The sequence below is a fragment of the Antennarius striatus genome, chromosome 1 (genome assembly GCF_040054535.1).
Source record: "Antennarius striatus isolate MH-2024 chromosome 1, ASM4005453v1, whole genome shotgun sequence".
NCBI classification, from domain to species: domain Eukaryota; kingdom Metazoa; phylum Chordata; class Actinopteri; order Lophiiformes; family Antennariidae; genus Antennarius; species Antennarius striatus.
This window is the reverse complement of record NC_090776.1, coordinates 24,015,226-24,030,856: the sequence shown is the minus strand read 5'-3', so window position 1 is coordinate 24,030,856 and position 15,631 is coordinate 24,015,226. Positions and strand designations below refer to the sequence as shown.

At 37.5% G+C, this 15,631-nt stretch overlaps 1 protein-coding gene across 1 annotated transcript; it reads left to right on the top strand.

Moving 5' to 3' along the window:
• Positions 1-5,087: 5,087 nt before the first annotated feature.
• On the top strand, positions 5,088-15,416 carry si:ch211-98n17.5 (mucin-15). Its single transcript, XM_068319238.1, has 4 exons — positions 5,088-5,208; positions 8,273-9,081; positions 11,579-11,749; positions 14,817-15,416. Exons 2-4 carry the CDS (start codon positions 8,280-8,282, stop codon positions 14,930-14,932), a joined length of 1,089 nt encoding a protein of 362 aa, XP_068175339.1. The 5' UTR covers positions 5,088-5,208; positions 8,273-8,279; the 3' UTR covers positions 14,933-15,416.
• Positions 15,417-15,631: the final 215 nt, after the last annotated feature.

The following is a 15,631-nucleotide window of genomic DNA, read 5'->3' as shown; positions in this document are numbered from 1 at the left end:
TCTTGTGAGCAGATGTCACCTGATTTTCCCTTGGGATCATTAATCTATCTATCTATCTATCTATCTATCTATCTATCTATCTATCTATCTATCTATCTATCTATCTATCTATCTATCTATCTATCTATTCCACTCTATTAAACCATTTTCCCCTTATTACTGATTTTACCGCAATCTTATAAAACTTATAAAAGTCTGATTTTTTATCAAATGTACACTAAGCAGCGGCAGCAGATGTTTTTCCAGCAGCAGTTTTCAAAGGACACTTCATTTTGATCAAATTAATAAATGTTATTTGAATGGGGTCCACTCATTCATTCATTTTCTTCACCACTCATCCTGTTTAGAGTCAGTGAATATATTGTTAGAAGGATGCTGAGTTTTGAACTGCCAGGCAGGAGGCCTAGAGGAAGACCAAAGAGAAGGTTTACGGATGTAGTGAAAGAGGACATGAAGGTAGTTGGTGTGAGAGAAGAGGATGCAGAAGACAGGGTTAGATGGAGGCTACTAATTCGCTGTGGCAACCCCTGAAGGGAAAAGCCGAAAGGAGAAGAAGAAAAAAGAAGATGAACTGAGCTCCACCCTGACGTGAAATTTCATCCACATGTGTTTACAGCTGTTTGAGATGTCTTGCAGAAAAACAAACTAACTTCCAACTCTATTGGCCGTGGTGACCATTACTTTTGTATTAATAGCTTGAGTAATGAGTATTCATGAGAACTTGTCCTTTAGATCGGTGCAGAGAATCAGGTCGCTACTGGCTACACTCCAGTTAAGCTGTTTACATACACCTTCAACACCCTGTAATTGAGTCTCTCAGCATCCATTAATAAACTTGATAATTCTTGTGCACCCTGAGGTGTGCACCTGCCCACAGACACACATCTGCTCACAAAAGGATAGAAAATGTCCATTAGACAGTTTTGTAATTTACAATTTTCACCATTTCTAAAAGGTTTTATATTTATAAAGAGAACAAAATAATGTGTATTTTTACATCAGAGTGACCTAGTGTGGATTGTGACATTCTGTGTGTTACTTCCACAAAGTCAGCTCTTCATTATAAACAGATGTAAGTTATTGCACACTGTTTACTTCTATACTTCACCCCTTCTTACCAACATCATCAAAAAATGAACACTCTGCTACACTATGTACGAAGCGCAGATGCAAAGTAATGAGGAAAAAGAGAAAGCTCAGAAAACCTTATTGGACTTCAAAGTCAAATTTTGGCTTATGGAGCCATTATTGACTCATAATGAAAACTTTATAGCTACAGCCAATGTATTTTGAGTAATGGGGGCCATGAGGAGGATAAGTGTTGGATTCAGAGGTACTATAAAAAAGCATAAAAGCGTTTCTGAATTTATTTCAGCCTAATTTATTTCAGCAGGATATTGTCTTTCACAGACACAGGCACTAGAAAACAAACAGGTGATGCATGCATGTCATGTTAATAGAGAGCCCTTGATTCAAGTGTGCTTGTGTCTGCATTTACATGTGAAAGCCTGTAGATTTCTTTGTTACTCTGTTTGCAATTTTTCAGGTGGTAAGACAGTAATATCATAATGTAATTGAAATGAAACATGCAGGTCTAATTATAAATTTGTGAAAAAAAGTAAAATTGGATACAAACAAAGTGTCCAAAAAAAAAAAGTTTAAATACTGTGTGTCATTCTTTGCGGTGTGTAAATCATAAAAGCACTACATTTCAAACTGTCTGTAGATATGAGTGTGAGCGTGAGTGGTTGTTTAACTTTCAAGTGGCCCCACGATGAGCTGGCGTCTCATCCAGGGTGTACTCTACCTCTCGTTAGTAGCTAGGCGGGGTAGGCCTCAGCAGTCAAAACTACTTTATTTTGAAATTGTTCAGAATATTCCTCACAGAAATCTAGTAGTTTCTGTAAATATTTGCAGTATATTCAGACAGGCATTCAACATTCTCTGTCCTGCCTTATAGGACTGACAATGAAGTGACCCCCCCTCCCCCCACATACACTAATTAGCATATTTCTCAGAGAGAAATGTGCTAATGAACCAGTTTTACAACATTTATGTTCATGTGAAATGTACAGCAGTTCCATTGTTAAATGTTAGCACCGTTCTTGTGTGGAATACAGTACCTATAGAAAGCTGACTAATTACAGTATGTTAAGTCTGTAATCTGTTGCTAAAATGCCACAAATGTGTTATGAAATAGAGAACGCTGGTAATGTTGGGATCTCAGAAGTGTTTTCTAGCAGCAATTTACTGCCAGATTTAATTTCCATCAACTGTGAGTCAAATACTTTTAAATCCTACTGAGGAATCCACAGGGTTTGACTTTGTAGAAATGATGCACTTCTTATGATCAACTGAGGAAATAAGCAGAAGCAAGCACAGTTTGAGTTTTTCATCAGGCGTCTCTGAAGACATGCAAAGTGCTTCTGTTCAGACTGAGCCGCAGAATCTTTAGCATAGAGGAAAAACACTCCTAAAGCCCAATGTTTATCCACAGCATCTGAAAGCTACAGTTTGCAGGAGAGAAGAAAAGAAATTTCAATTAATCACATGAAATTTCTATTCAAATTGTCACAGAGAAATAAAAATGCAAATGACAAGATCTGTAAAATCTCCAGCATGAAAAATATGTAAAAATTGTTTCTTCTTCAATATACGGTATCTAACTTAACAAGAGACATAAATATTAACCTCACAACCTGTATTTGGTGTCTTTGTGTAGTCTCAAGAAATTAAACTTAAATATTGTATTTTTCTTTCATCATAGGATTTTGGCTGATGTCTTTCTTGCATCATCTCCTAAATTAGCTGTCGTCTGGTCCGTGGTCACATTAACCCTTAGTGTTCATTCCTGTCTTCAACCTGCTGAACATATCTGTTACCAAATTATCAATCATACACTGATAACATTTGATGTTAAACTAATACAATTTTTTATTCTTTTTAATAAATTAGCAGAAAGTCAAAATTTTTAAAATATGTCACAAATAAAAAATAGGTTTTCCTGTGGTGTATTTTTCCCCATATAGTACTATAATTGATTTACTTGCAAATTATTTATTATCTATTTAACTCCCTTTCTTTAATACCTACTTCAGCAGGAGCCTGATATTTATTGATAGCTGATTATTTTAGATCAGTTCTACACAGATGTGAGATCACTGAGCCATTGTACCTCCATATAGGTGGTGATGTTTCAGAAACATGCAGCCAAAATTATTACTTATAGTTATTTTATCTACAAGAAATTAGCATTAGGGAAAAAGAAAGTCAGACAGATTGAACTAATCTGGACTGTGGCCAATACCAAGATCAATATAAATACTCCCTTGTGTATTATTCTTTTGTGGCTCAGTTGCCGTCAAATGTTGCAACATTTCTCATTCTCCTGACCCCAGAGGACCTGGAGACCACTGCTGTCCAGAAGTGACGGCTGATCCTGAACATTAAATATCTGAAAACTGATCTATGATTTTAAAAGCTGGTAAGACAGCAGAAGATTGATCAGTTCTACCGAAGGTAGGTTGGTGGTTATTTGTTGCTTCTCTCTGGTAATTCTGAAAGACAAAAATGCTGTATTATGGGCTGTTAGCTTCGTCTGCTTGTAAATATTTTGCAACTCATTCAGGAGACGTTGCTGCTGGAATGATTGTATTGTCTAAGTACATTTATTCAATTTCAATAATGTCCTTCAGAATAACAGCCTTACAGATTCACTACATCTGTTGTCGCCAAAGTCAAAACAAAAAGAAAAGTGGGGTTCACGTTTCTATCTTCATTTTGGATACTGAGGAAATCTGACACAAACGTTCTCATGATGCTGCTCATGATATATTTAGCAGGTTTTAAAGTACCCCACCTTTTCACTTTTTCATGATTTTGTTTGGCACTGAAGTAACAAACCTGTTCAACATTGAAACATTTCTATTATTCACATCTCTGATGAGGCTACATGATCTATTAGCTGGAAACACTGGCAGACCAAGTTAGGTGCCAGAAACAAGCTGCTTCTGTAATTGGGACATTAAGCCACTTTTAACCTCAGACTGGCAATAAATCAACAGTTAACCACCAAGCAGTGATACAGTCACTGTACTATTTTTAATAAACATCATTTGGTGATGTTAATGCAACACAGGTCTACCACAATTAGATATACAGATGACAGAAATGTAAGTACTTTAACCTTACAGTAAATAACATTGGAAAATTCACTATGAAATAAAATTTTCTGATTAAAATATGAGGAGAGGAGTGTGTTGGGGGCCTAATTACCTTAGTATTTTGAGACATTGCCTACTACTGTGCTTGAAGTCATGAAAATCATAGAGCACTTCAAATACAGATAATGAGTTGTTTTCATGGAGGATGTTTTGACGTGTCACAGCAAAAAGAGACAAGAGCTAATAAAAAAAAAATATTGTAGAGGAAAGAAGATATTGTATTCAAGATCATTAAGAAAAAACAACTTCTTCTTAATCTTGGCTCACCAAACCCACCAGCTTTGAGCACCACTTCAACTGCACTTGTGAATTTGGACGCTCCTCCATGAATCAGTTCACTGAGTCATTGACTCAATGAGACAAAACAAATCATGACTCATTTGACGCACAGTGACAGTGAGGTCACAGAGTCACACGTCACTTGGTGGGTGGACATAGATCTATATACTGTAGATATGGATCGGAGACAATGGCAAGGATGAAACCTGAGATTGCCAGCCTCCTTTTGGTTGCCATGACGACAGAAGCCATTTCTAAACCCTCCGTGAGGAACAAATAGGGCTCAGAAGACCTGTGGCCAGAGGCTCCACCTACTTGGGGGGGAGGGGGGGTGTTTCCTGGTAACCAAAGATGAACATGTTGAACTTATTAAGATGTCAATTGAAAATAAAACTATAACAAATTAATTCCCCCAACCAACCCTCAGTCCTCCTCTGCTTGACTTGTGGTTTATTTCATTTCCATCCCTGTCCTATGTGGCTCTTTCTCAGCGTGCAACTGGATGCGGATCAGGGTGTTTTGCTGTTGCTGACAGGTGTAGGAGCAGGTTGAGCAGGTTGTTCCCTGAATGTCACTCTGCTGGGCCCTCCCACCCCGCTGCTTGTCTCTCCAGGCCGGCTGCTGATTCACTTTCATATGTCGACAGCAGAGTGAAAAGATTTGTTATCTGTGCACCTGTTTTCATCTGATACACGCTAAGACTAAGGTAAGGATATACCAAGGAAGGACTTGTACTAATCTTTGTCTAATTTGGGAAATGTGTGGGACTCATAATTGGATGGATTTTCTGTTTTGGATAAATGTATCTAATGAGATTAGAGTTGCTGTTGTCTTTCTAAGATGAATTTTTAAAAAAATCTCAAATGAGCTCTTTAAATGTTGGAGAATGTTTTAAAGGACCTTCTTGAATGAATCTTTTATTCTGCAGCGAAACACAAAGTTAAAACGTTCCATATGTTGAATTTGAAAACTGGAAAATCTAATTTTTGTCACACCTTTCTCATAAAAACATCACATTAATGTTTTTATTCTCATGACTAAAATAGCTCTTCACCGAGTTATCCTAAACTTGTGACATACACTTTACATTATCTAAAAATGAGGTACAAATAACACCAATAGAAAGTAAAAACTAAGAAAATCAATAATAAATGTACAGACAGTAGTTATATATACTTCAGAACATAAATGTTAAAATGTGTGCAATTCATACCTTTAGGTATTTCTTTTGATGCTTTTTATTGGCTATTATTACTTTAGTATGGTCGATGGCTTCACAATACGTTCTGGGTTGCCACACAACAATAAACTATTTGCATAATGGATCAGGCAGAGGTTGATGGGACTGATTTTACCTTTAGGGTATACCAATTTAGTGAGGAATGTATCCAATATTGAGGATAAAGCTGAGTTTATGCTAGTTTACTATTTTCACTGCTGCAATGCTTTTTCACATAGTTACTATTATAATGTGTGGAGTCATTATCTTAGTCAATCAATCAATCCATCAATCAATCAATCAATCAATCAATCAACCGATCAATCGATACATTGGTAGATCCATCCATCCATACATACATACATCATGATTCCTTATTGATGTCAAGCATCACAATTGCACATTTGTACCATACAATAGGGAAAATTGTGCAATTAAGTGGACAGTGACAGCCATCACTAGATATGTGCAGTAGGTTAATGGTGGACCTACACACCTACACACATGCAGAGTCCAGCAGTACAAGATTTAACCACCAGAATCTTTATCTTCCCCATTAGTGTAATCATTCTCAAGTCCACAAATTGATACGTAAGTGTGTGTGTGTGTGTGTGTGTGTGTGTGTGTTTGTGTGTGTGTGTGTGTGTGTGTGTGTGTGTGAGTGCACATGCACGTGTGCATATGTGTATGTGCATCTCTCTGTGTGTGACGATGGTGAAGGGGGACCAATGAAGCCATCCATGCCTACCAGGTCGAGCGGAAGAGCTGAATGGCTCTTGAGTCTGTCTGTGGAGCGTCTCGGTGTCAGCGGCCTGTCACGGAACACTCTGTCCATCGAGTGTGCAGAACGCGAGGGTGGGGTGGGAGGGTGGATACACAGCAACTTGTTGAAAGAACGTCGTTCAGCCACTGTCATCACATAGTTCAGCTGCCTTTTTGACCAGCTTGTCTTAATTGTCCCTGTCATATTTCTTTCTACTTTGCTTCTTAGTCACCTGACAATGGCTGTGTCATCACAGTACTTCTGCAGGTAACATGACTGTGAGTTGTGTTGGCAGTCAGCAGTCTGGTGTAATCTGCAACCTTGAGCTGTTTGGTTGATCTTGTGTTCCTGCAGCAAGTTGTTCCATCAGCAACTCACCTGTTTTCCATTTACTTTTACTCTAGAGCTCAAAATAAACACATTAGGCATGTAAATAATATACTTCTAATAAAATGACGACAGATGAGATTATGCCCAATCACTATATACTATAAGATTCCTTCTTCGAATGCTTGCTTAAGGACTGATTTTATTTTCATTCTGCAATGTGAGAAAATGTTCATGTGTAAAAGATTTTGAATGGATTTGTTAGCATGAACAATTCATCAGTTTGAAGAAGTAGTTTAATTCCATTTATCAGATAATGGTAGACTTATTAACTTAATAATATGATCATATATATATTTTCATGATTGTAAAATGTTTTCAAAGAAAATCTCCAGAGTTATTTGAAGTTAGTTCTACTGCTACCTACAGCGTTACACACTGTAGGCAGAGCACTGCTGTAAGAATCTGCTCGCAATAAAGCAGCCGTTTAACAAAGTGACTTGCAGTTAGAGTGCCCTGGAGGGAATAACTAGCAATCATTTGTGCATTGGAGTGAAGCCAAGGGGAGAACACATCCCTAACGGGGCACCTGTGCAAATTCATGTTGCCAAGAAGTCACAGATCTCACTGGGTGTTGGGTTAAGAATATATGGAATGGTGATAACTTGCTGTTTTAGCAATGTAATGATGACTGTACCAAAACCCACTTGCAAGATATGGATGCAGCAGTCCTGGGTGCTGTATTCATGGTGTTTTGAATTGTTATAAGTCTACTTAATTGTATGTATTAAACAAAATATAACATGATTGTCATTGTAGGGTTGAAATTAAAACAGTTTCAATAATAATAATAACAGTATTTGCACAAACAGAGCAAACACTGTTCAGTAAAGTTATTATTAGAGTAAGTTATCAGAAATGCAAACGAGATTAAACAGTTTTAAAAAAAAAATATTGTTGGTGAATTCTAAAGTTTCCTTCTTGACCTTGAAATCATGTTGTGGAGCTTCTGAGCAACTTGAGCTTTCATCTTCCTGACTTTTATAACACTGTAGACATCAACTCTAAAAAGTGTTCAGAATTATGTTTGAACATTTACAGCTTCATGGCAACAGAATCAACAATCAAAAACTTAGAATCAAATGCGTAAGAACCAGCGACTAGAATGCAAGCTGTTACATCAATAATGGCTTTTCAGGCCAGCATATACAAAAATGTATGAATTGATTTTACAGTGCTATGTGTTCCTTTGTAACTGCATTTATTAATTAATTTTTATTTGATGATGAAAACATGTAAGAAAATCACCTACCAATTTGTTGGACATTCATAAACAATATTACTGTTCCAGACAAACCACAATTTTTAGATAGTGAGTCTATTCAAATGTTGTCTCTTACAAAGAAAATCGGTTCACCTTAAGGACTACAGAAATATTTTGTGTTCTCTCTTTTGTTTCAGAGTGAAGATGGAAATGTATTTAAAAATCACAGTAGGCCTCCTCTTGCTTGTCCAAGCCTGTCACTTGGCATCAATCCCATTTCCCACTGACTCTATGGGGCGGGCAATTGATAAAACCTACTTTCGTGGGCTTGCCAAAAATGAAGATGGAAGTGAAAATGCTGCTGAGGAGACAGGATACGATCAGACGGCTGACGAGACTGCTTTGGAGTCAACTAATGAACACAGTGATGGGATGGTATCCGACCTCTTTCCAGAAAATCTTGATGAAGAAAATGATGTAGCTGACCAAGATAAGGATCCTAATGAGGATGCTGATGATCCCACATTTGTCACTCCCTCTGAGACTCCAATATTTCCAACTGGTACAGCCAAGCAACCTGAAAATCCAAACACCACCATGTCTCAAACTATTGGTCATATGAACCCCACAAATGCAAGCCAAATCGACATGATAGACACTGAAGGGAAATATAATAACTCCATGACAACTCCAAGTAATGGCAATGCACAAAACACCACCGGCTTTGTGGATCTCAATGGCACTGATTTGCATACTTCAACCTTGGCTCATAAGATCAACGTTACTCAAGTATTCACAACAGCACCTGGTGTACATACGTCATCAATCGATCTGCCAGATAGAGGATCTCCTAAAACAACAACCATGATAACCAGGTCTTCATCAACACCAGTCTTTCCACTTGATACCACAGAAATGGCCCCTACAACTACCCCTGACCTGCACACATCTGAGGTGGCCAACAGGTCAGACGAAGATGCATTGAAAGGGAGCAGCTCAGAAATAGGTACTGTATTAGAATGAGGTGTCACACAATCTTATACAAATTTTTGTGTCCATAACACTACTTTGTGCATTGACTAGCAGCCTGACACAGAAATGAGTTCAGTAACATTAACACAAGTTTTCCTGACTGCCTTTTGTAAAATTTTGAGAGACAGGACAACAAACTTCTTTACAGATCACCTTTAAGCCATGTTTCCTGGTAACAGCTCTACTCCTGGTCAAATCAACTCAGCTTTGATATCACTTACCTCTCTGGGGATTGTTTTCCATTAGGCAATAGTATTGTCTCAGTATAGACGGTCATCGAAGCAACACAATACAATATCACTGTCAGCTATAAAAGACAGGAACCCTGCAGTGGACATGCAAGAGAATTGCTTTAAAAATAACAAAGTGCATATAATTTTTGTTTCTGCCCTTTGCCTAACCGACATTCATCTGTACTCTCTCCCCACTGCCAAAGGACAAACGCTTCTTTTTTCAAAGGAAAAGGATGGTTTGGGTTTCAAATGCTATCAATGTGGCCAGTATAACACATGGAGTCCATTACACCAACCTATTCACAAAGACAATGAAAGTCTGTTTAGTGGCATAAATGTGAAAGAGGTACTTAGGTCAAAGGTACTTGTTCTACCTTCTTGCGAGGGCGTGAGACTAGCCTTTGGTATCCGACCACAGGATGGAGGAGACAAGAATGAAAAAGCTGCTTTCTATCTGTCTGTCCGTGTACTTAAAACACTACTTTTTTCTGCAAAAATGTGTGGGCGAGTTTAAAACCCACATCATGACAAGTTCAAAAAAAGGCCTTTTGCAGAGCTGCTGTGAGGTTAAGGTTAAAATGAAACTCCCATCACATGGACAGGTGTGACAGCAGGATATAACACTAACAGATGATGGCAATAAAGAGTGAGGAACAGTTGTGAAACTGAGAGCAGCACAGGGAGAAAAAACCTGCTCCGCAGCCACCATGACAAGCGCAGCGTGTACGCAGAAACAAAAGCCCCAGCAGTTGAGCACAGAGAAACACAGTCTAAAAATACAAACCTACTGTACAAGGCAACTCTGCTTTTTGTAGCGTCAGTAAATAATCATGTCTGTTCAGTCTATCAACTTGACTTCACAAGATCAAGTTAAAATACAAACATGCCATTGAGTTGTAGAACAAACCTAAGAGCTAGTCTGAAAATGAGCAAATTGGAGAGTTTAATTCAAAGCTACTTGGGCATTGCTAATGTGCTCAGAATGCCCAAGTGAAAAAGGCTGGTGTTTAGCAGGTACTACGCTGGATCCAAACCTTGATTCAGATCAATCCTCAAATCAAATCACCTCTTTTTCACTCTGAGGCCCAGCTTCTTGTTAAATGTAACCCAAATCCATTTAGATCCTTCCATGCTTCCACAAACAAAAGACAAAGACAGAAAACAAATAGGAGTGATAATTTGACCTCTTTGGTGAATATAATTCGCATTATACTTAATGTGGAACTACAGTGGGTGGTCACCTACTGGGTTCTGGACAGGTAGGTGTTAATGTACTCTATATTGATACATTTTTAGAAAATAGGAATCATTTAGTTGTGAATCCAGAAATATAAACAACTGTAATATTCTGTCTAAAGACACTGAAAATCAGACTTAACTTTTACAGTAAAAATATTTTTTTCCAACAATAATTCTATAATTTTTGGTTTAAGCATAGAAAATGTTCCTGTAGAATATGTCTGTCTGTCTGTCTATTTATTTATGTATTTATTTGACAGGGACAAACGAGTCAAACATAGTAACAACATTGCATGTGTTGTGATGCATATAGAGTTTATAAGTAGTGCTAATTCTCAACTCCAGTCCCCGGTTGGGCTCTTCCACAACATTGCCGTACATTCTACATATACATCATTTAAGAACAATCATACCCCACAGTTCAATATTACATTAATGTGACATTTAAAATGGGCCCACCACACAATTCAATAGAGTAGAGTAGAATAGAGTAGGACTTTATTCATCTCTTCAGGAGTGTCCATCAGGGAAATTAGTTATAATCACGTGCTGCATTTCAATTGTCACTTTGCTTCATAAATGTACTGTATATATTGTATGTTTCTTTAGAGATGTACACCTGTCATAATGTGAGAACTTTGATGCTAAACTGTGCAGCTCATGATTTGATCTAAACTATATTTACATACGGAGAATTGATGCAGATCAAATACTTAGAACACCACTTTATACAGAACTCCCTAAAATATTTAAATACATTCATCAAGTTATCATGATTTTTCATGTTGATTGCAAAAATATTGTAGCACTAATTAGACAGATTCAAACATTTAATCAATATGCAAGTAAAAAACAAACAAACATGAAAAGCCTTGATGAGTTTAAAATAAATTTTGACAATTAAGTCAGCTGAGTTGGTTGATACATATAATTCAGTTGTTTATGAAATATGCATTACTTTCTCAGTCTCACCCTGTGCCTCGTTTTCCCCTAATAAAGGTTTGGATTCAAATTCCAGTGGGAGAGCAAATAACAGAGCATGGGGCGCTATACTGGGAATTGTGGTGGCTGTGGCCTGTGTGGGAATTGTCGTCTATATCCTCCTTAAGAAGCAACACAAGAAGGGTTTCTCCCACAGGAAACTGGTTGAGGAGTATCACTCAGATCCAGGTATGCTGAAACTTACCTATGTTGAAAGCTTGAACATATGTGAATCAAATGTGACCACTTTATCTGGATTCAATGAATGAAACAAGATGTACCATGTTAACTATCAGCTGGAAAGCTTTTTGAGTTAGGCCTTTCACATGGAGTGAATATTTTTAAAATAAAAATTAAAAAAAAGAGTGAAAATTAAGATTAGCAAATGTGTGCAACAATTTGTCAATTTGTACTCGTAACAAATCATGCAACGTTGATATATTTAGAGCTGGAAAACTGTATAACATTTTTTGGAGGTATTTATTTTATGTCCACTCACATGAACACAAGTTTAAAAGACAGACAGTAACAGAAATAACAGCATAAATATAAACATATTAAAAAGAGCAACAAGGGAATAAATAGTAAAAAGATTTAATAGAATAAAGAGACAATGTACATAGAAACCCAAGTTAGACAAGAGAGTGAAAATTAAGGAAAAGCAATAGACACACAAACACACACACACACACACACACACACACACACACACACACACACACAGAGTCTACACTCCTTCAAATGTCCTGTTTAGCTATATGCAGCTGCCTCCTTATGCTACGGTGAATGGGTATGGCTGTATATTTCAGATGACTCAAATAACATGCAGCAAATAATGGAAGGTCTTCAGGCCTTTTAAGACACAGTTTTCTGAAAGGGTTGAGTAACAGCAGGATTCCTTACAAGGTTAACTGATCCTTGAATAACATGCTGATGATGCCCAACAGCAATGTTCATCTGAGATGGGGTTAAGAGTCATGAATTATGTGTGTGAATGTAAAGCCCAAAAACTTCCTAAAAAACTAAGGATAAAAGATTTGTCAAAGACTTCCATTTACAAAATACTTATTAATCCATAAAATGTCCTTGGCCTGTAAATAATAATTACCAGGTCTGGAGGCTCATTGAGATTTACTGACCTCAGAAGACTTTAGGAATATTTCCCATTTTAGGCCTTCAGGGTGCATAAAAAAACCCCTGATGCTAAAAAGCAGCAGCAAGAGGTTTCACTGTGAGTGAGTCTGTAACTATTTTCACATTAACCACATCAGCAGAATAAGATTTTATTACTGGAAAAGTATATCACAATGTAGATCACGCTTACATGAAACTGGTTCTGAAACACTTCTTCATTTATGCAACTATATCCAACTTGACTGTTAGGCTATATTTTCAGGGTAATTAATACAATCAATGTGACAGCTTCAGCTTCAGCTCATTCACATTGCAGCAGGCAGCTTACATATGTATATATGCAAATACATATTACAGTGCGTCCTCGTTCTTTGCAGTTAATACGTTCCAGGAACCGCGGTAGAGCGACAAACTATTTATCTTATTTTTTACGGTAATTTAAACCTTTATGACGATCCTCATGCTGATATTAAACCTCCTTCTATCTGTATTACATTTTCCCACCCACTTATCAACTGTTTAAAGCAGTTTTGTGTCCCACGTAAGTTCAAGACTCATGGAACCAAGCTCGCTTCCGGTTGCCGTCAGCCAATAGAATGCGCGTACGGTATCATGTGACTGCTTACCAAAAATCCATGATGAGGTGGAGTTGGGAGCTTTGATGCACGAATGCGCGAGGGCGGACTGTACTCCAACATTGAAATGTCTTTGGCTCTTGGTACAATTCAGAATCACCTTTAAAGTACTGTTAGTGATCTATAAAGCACCTAATAGTTTGGATCCGCACCACATATCAGATTGATTAGAACCTGACCAGGTGCTTCAGGCCATCAGATGGACATCCGTCATCCGTGGCTACAATTAATTCTAAGGCTGGTGAAGGAATATTTAGTTAATGTGATAACCAACTACCTGTACCTCAGGCCTGTAAGCAGCTGTATTCACCTTCAATCATGCAAACAAACATACATTATAGTAGGCTTACTTACCATTTTACAACTACAATTATTCTTGTGTACTAATTATAACTAAAATGCCATTTCTAACCATTTCTAAATTATAATTTAATCTACAGTAATCTGCATTTGAAGAGATGCACAGAGTTAGTTGTCTAGCCATCACAACTAATCAAAATCATGCAGGTCTTTACACTGACCTCATTTTCTGCTTTTAAATCATCAGCCTAAAGGTAACACATGTTTATTTATTGCTTAATATATCCCATCAACTGACAGGTGACATTGTAATAAGACAACCCATGTAATTCAGCTGTCAGGAGTTATAATGCTATGAATGATCAGCGTATGCTGTCATTCATTGTAAATCACATTATTGTCATTTTAGGTGAAGATGAAAAATGATTACACAACAGGAATGAGAGCATTTTATCGTAAATAAAACTGTGGCAGTGAAGACAGAAAGAGAGAAACTTTAACCTTTTATTATAGGATATTTTTAGAACCATGGTATACGTTTGATTATAAAAATAGAAATATGATGATGTGTAGTCGTAAGACTAACTAAAGTTCCCCTCCAACAGCCATAAGCAAGCCCCCCACACACAACAGCTCTCATTATCATCACAGTATTAAAGGTTTGAGGTGGATTGGGGCGGCAGTGGCTCAGTGGTAAAGCGGGCAGTAGAGCGGGTCGCCCTATGATTTAAGCTCGGCGGTTCGATTCCCGCTCCCCCCCCCAAAAAAAAAATACCCAGAGATGAGATGACAGTGGGAGGTGCCAGCTCACCTCCAGAGCACTACCGAGACACCCTTGAGCAAGGTGCCGTCCCCTTTACAAATTGCTCATTTGAGGCGCACCAAGAAGGAGCTGCCTGCCACTCTACCTCCCCTGCATGCCTACAGGCCACCTTGTGTGTGTGTGTGTGTGTGTGTGTGACACAGGGGCCTGTACTCACAAATATATACGTATGCATGGATTTGAATCAGTAGCTAGAGTGTGTGTTCTTAATTTCCCTTTGGGGATCAAACCAGTATATAAAATAAAAAAAATCAAAAAGTCAAACTCAGTGTTTTAATAAACAAATAACATAATCACAACAAGCCGTTTGAAGTAAATATTTCAATGTTACAAATGATAAATCTTACTTTTTTTTCAATTTCAGTTCATAGACTAGACAACGGTGAACCTTTGGATTTCAGTTTGGGAGGTTCAAGCTATTACAATCCAGGACTACAAGGAGACAACATCCAAATGAGTAACTTACCACAACGCCATTGATACTCAAAGGGCTCCCAGCACTGAAGTCATGAACTCCGTTGAAAGAAAGGTAGCCAATGATGTAATCTGTAACCTGTAATACAGAGTTTTGTAAAGATGACTGTGTTAAAGTGATCTTCATGGATGGAAATAACAACTGAGTTTGTAAAAGTCTGTGTTCAGCACCACAATGTAATTTAATGTAATATTGTACATTGTGATGAATAGATATGTTGAATTTAAGTAATGATCAATACAGACTGTATATAAATTACACAACCAAAGCTAACTATCAGTCAGTTTTATATGTTGCCAAAGGGAATCAAATAATAAAGAATAAAGATGTTATAAATAAATAGTTGTTGGAACTTTTGTTAAACTAGTATTTTTCATGAACACTTCTGATGCTGAAAGATGAATAAAGCTAGTGAAGTATTTGCTTAAGAGAAGAATGTGGAAAAAAAGTTTGCTTTGTTGTGCAGCATAAATAATAAATGATGCAGCTGCCCCATTGGCTGAAGCCATGGTGAACTGTACCATTACCGAAGTCAACAATCACTTACTGTCACTGCATACAGAATTAATTACAGGTTACATTTCAATTGTGCCTCAAGTTATTCTACATCTCTACTTTCACAGCTAGAGTCTGAGGTACTGAACAATCAAACCGACCTGGGTTTCTTTTTCTCTACCAGTGAGGGAAGTGTAAGGAAGGGACGC

Excerpts from the sequence above, each read along its gene's own strand:
- si:ch211-98n17.5 (XM_068319238.1), top strand. The coding sequence starts at position 8,280 with ATGGAAATGTATTTAAAAATCACAGTAGGCCTCCTCTTGCTTGTCCAA. Across the intron at positions 9,082-11,578 it reads AGGGAGCAGCTCAGAAATAG|GTTTGGATTCAAATTCCAGT; the intron begins GTACTGTATTAG and ends CCCCTAATAAAG. Across the intron at positions 11,750-14,816 it reads GGAGTATCACTCAGATCCAG|TTCATAGACTAGACAACGGT; the intron begins GTATGCTGAAAC and ends TTTCAATTTCAG.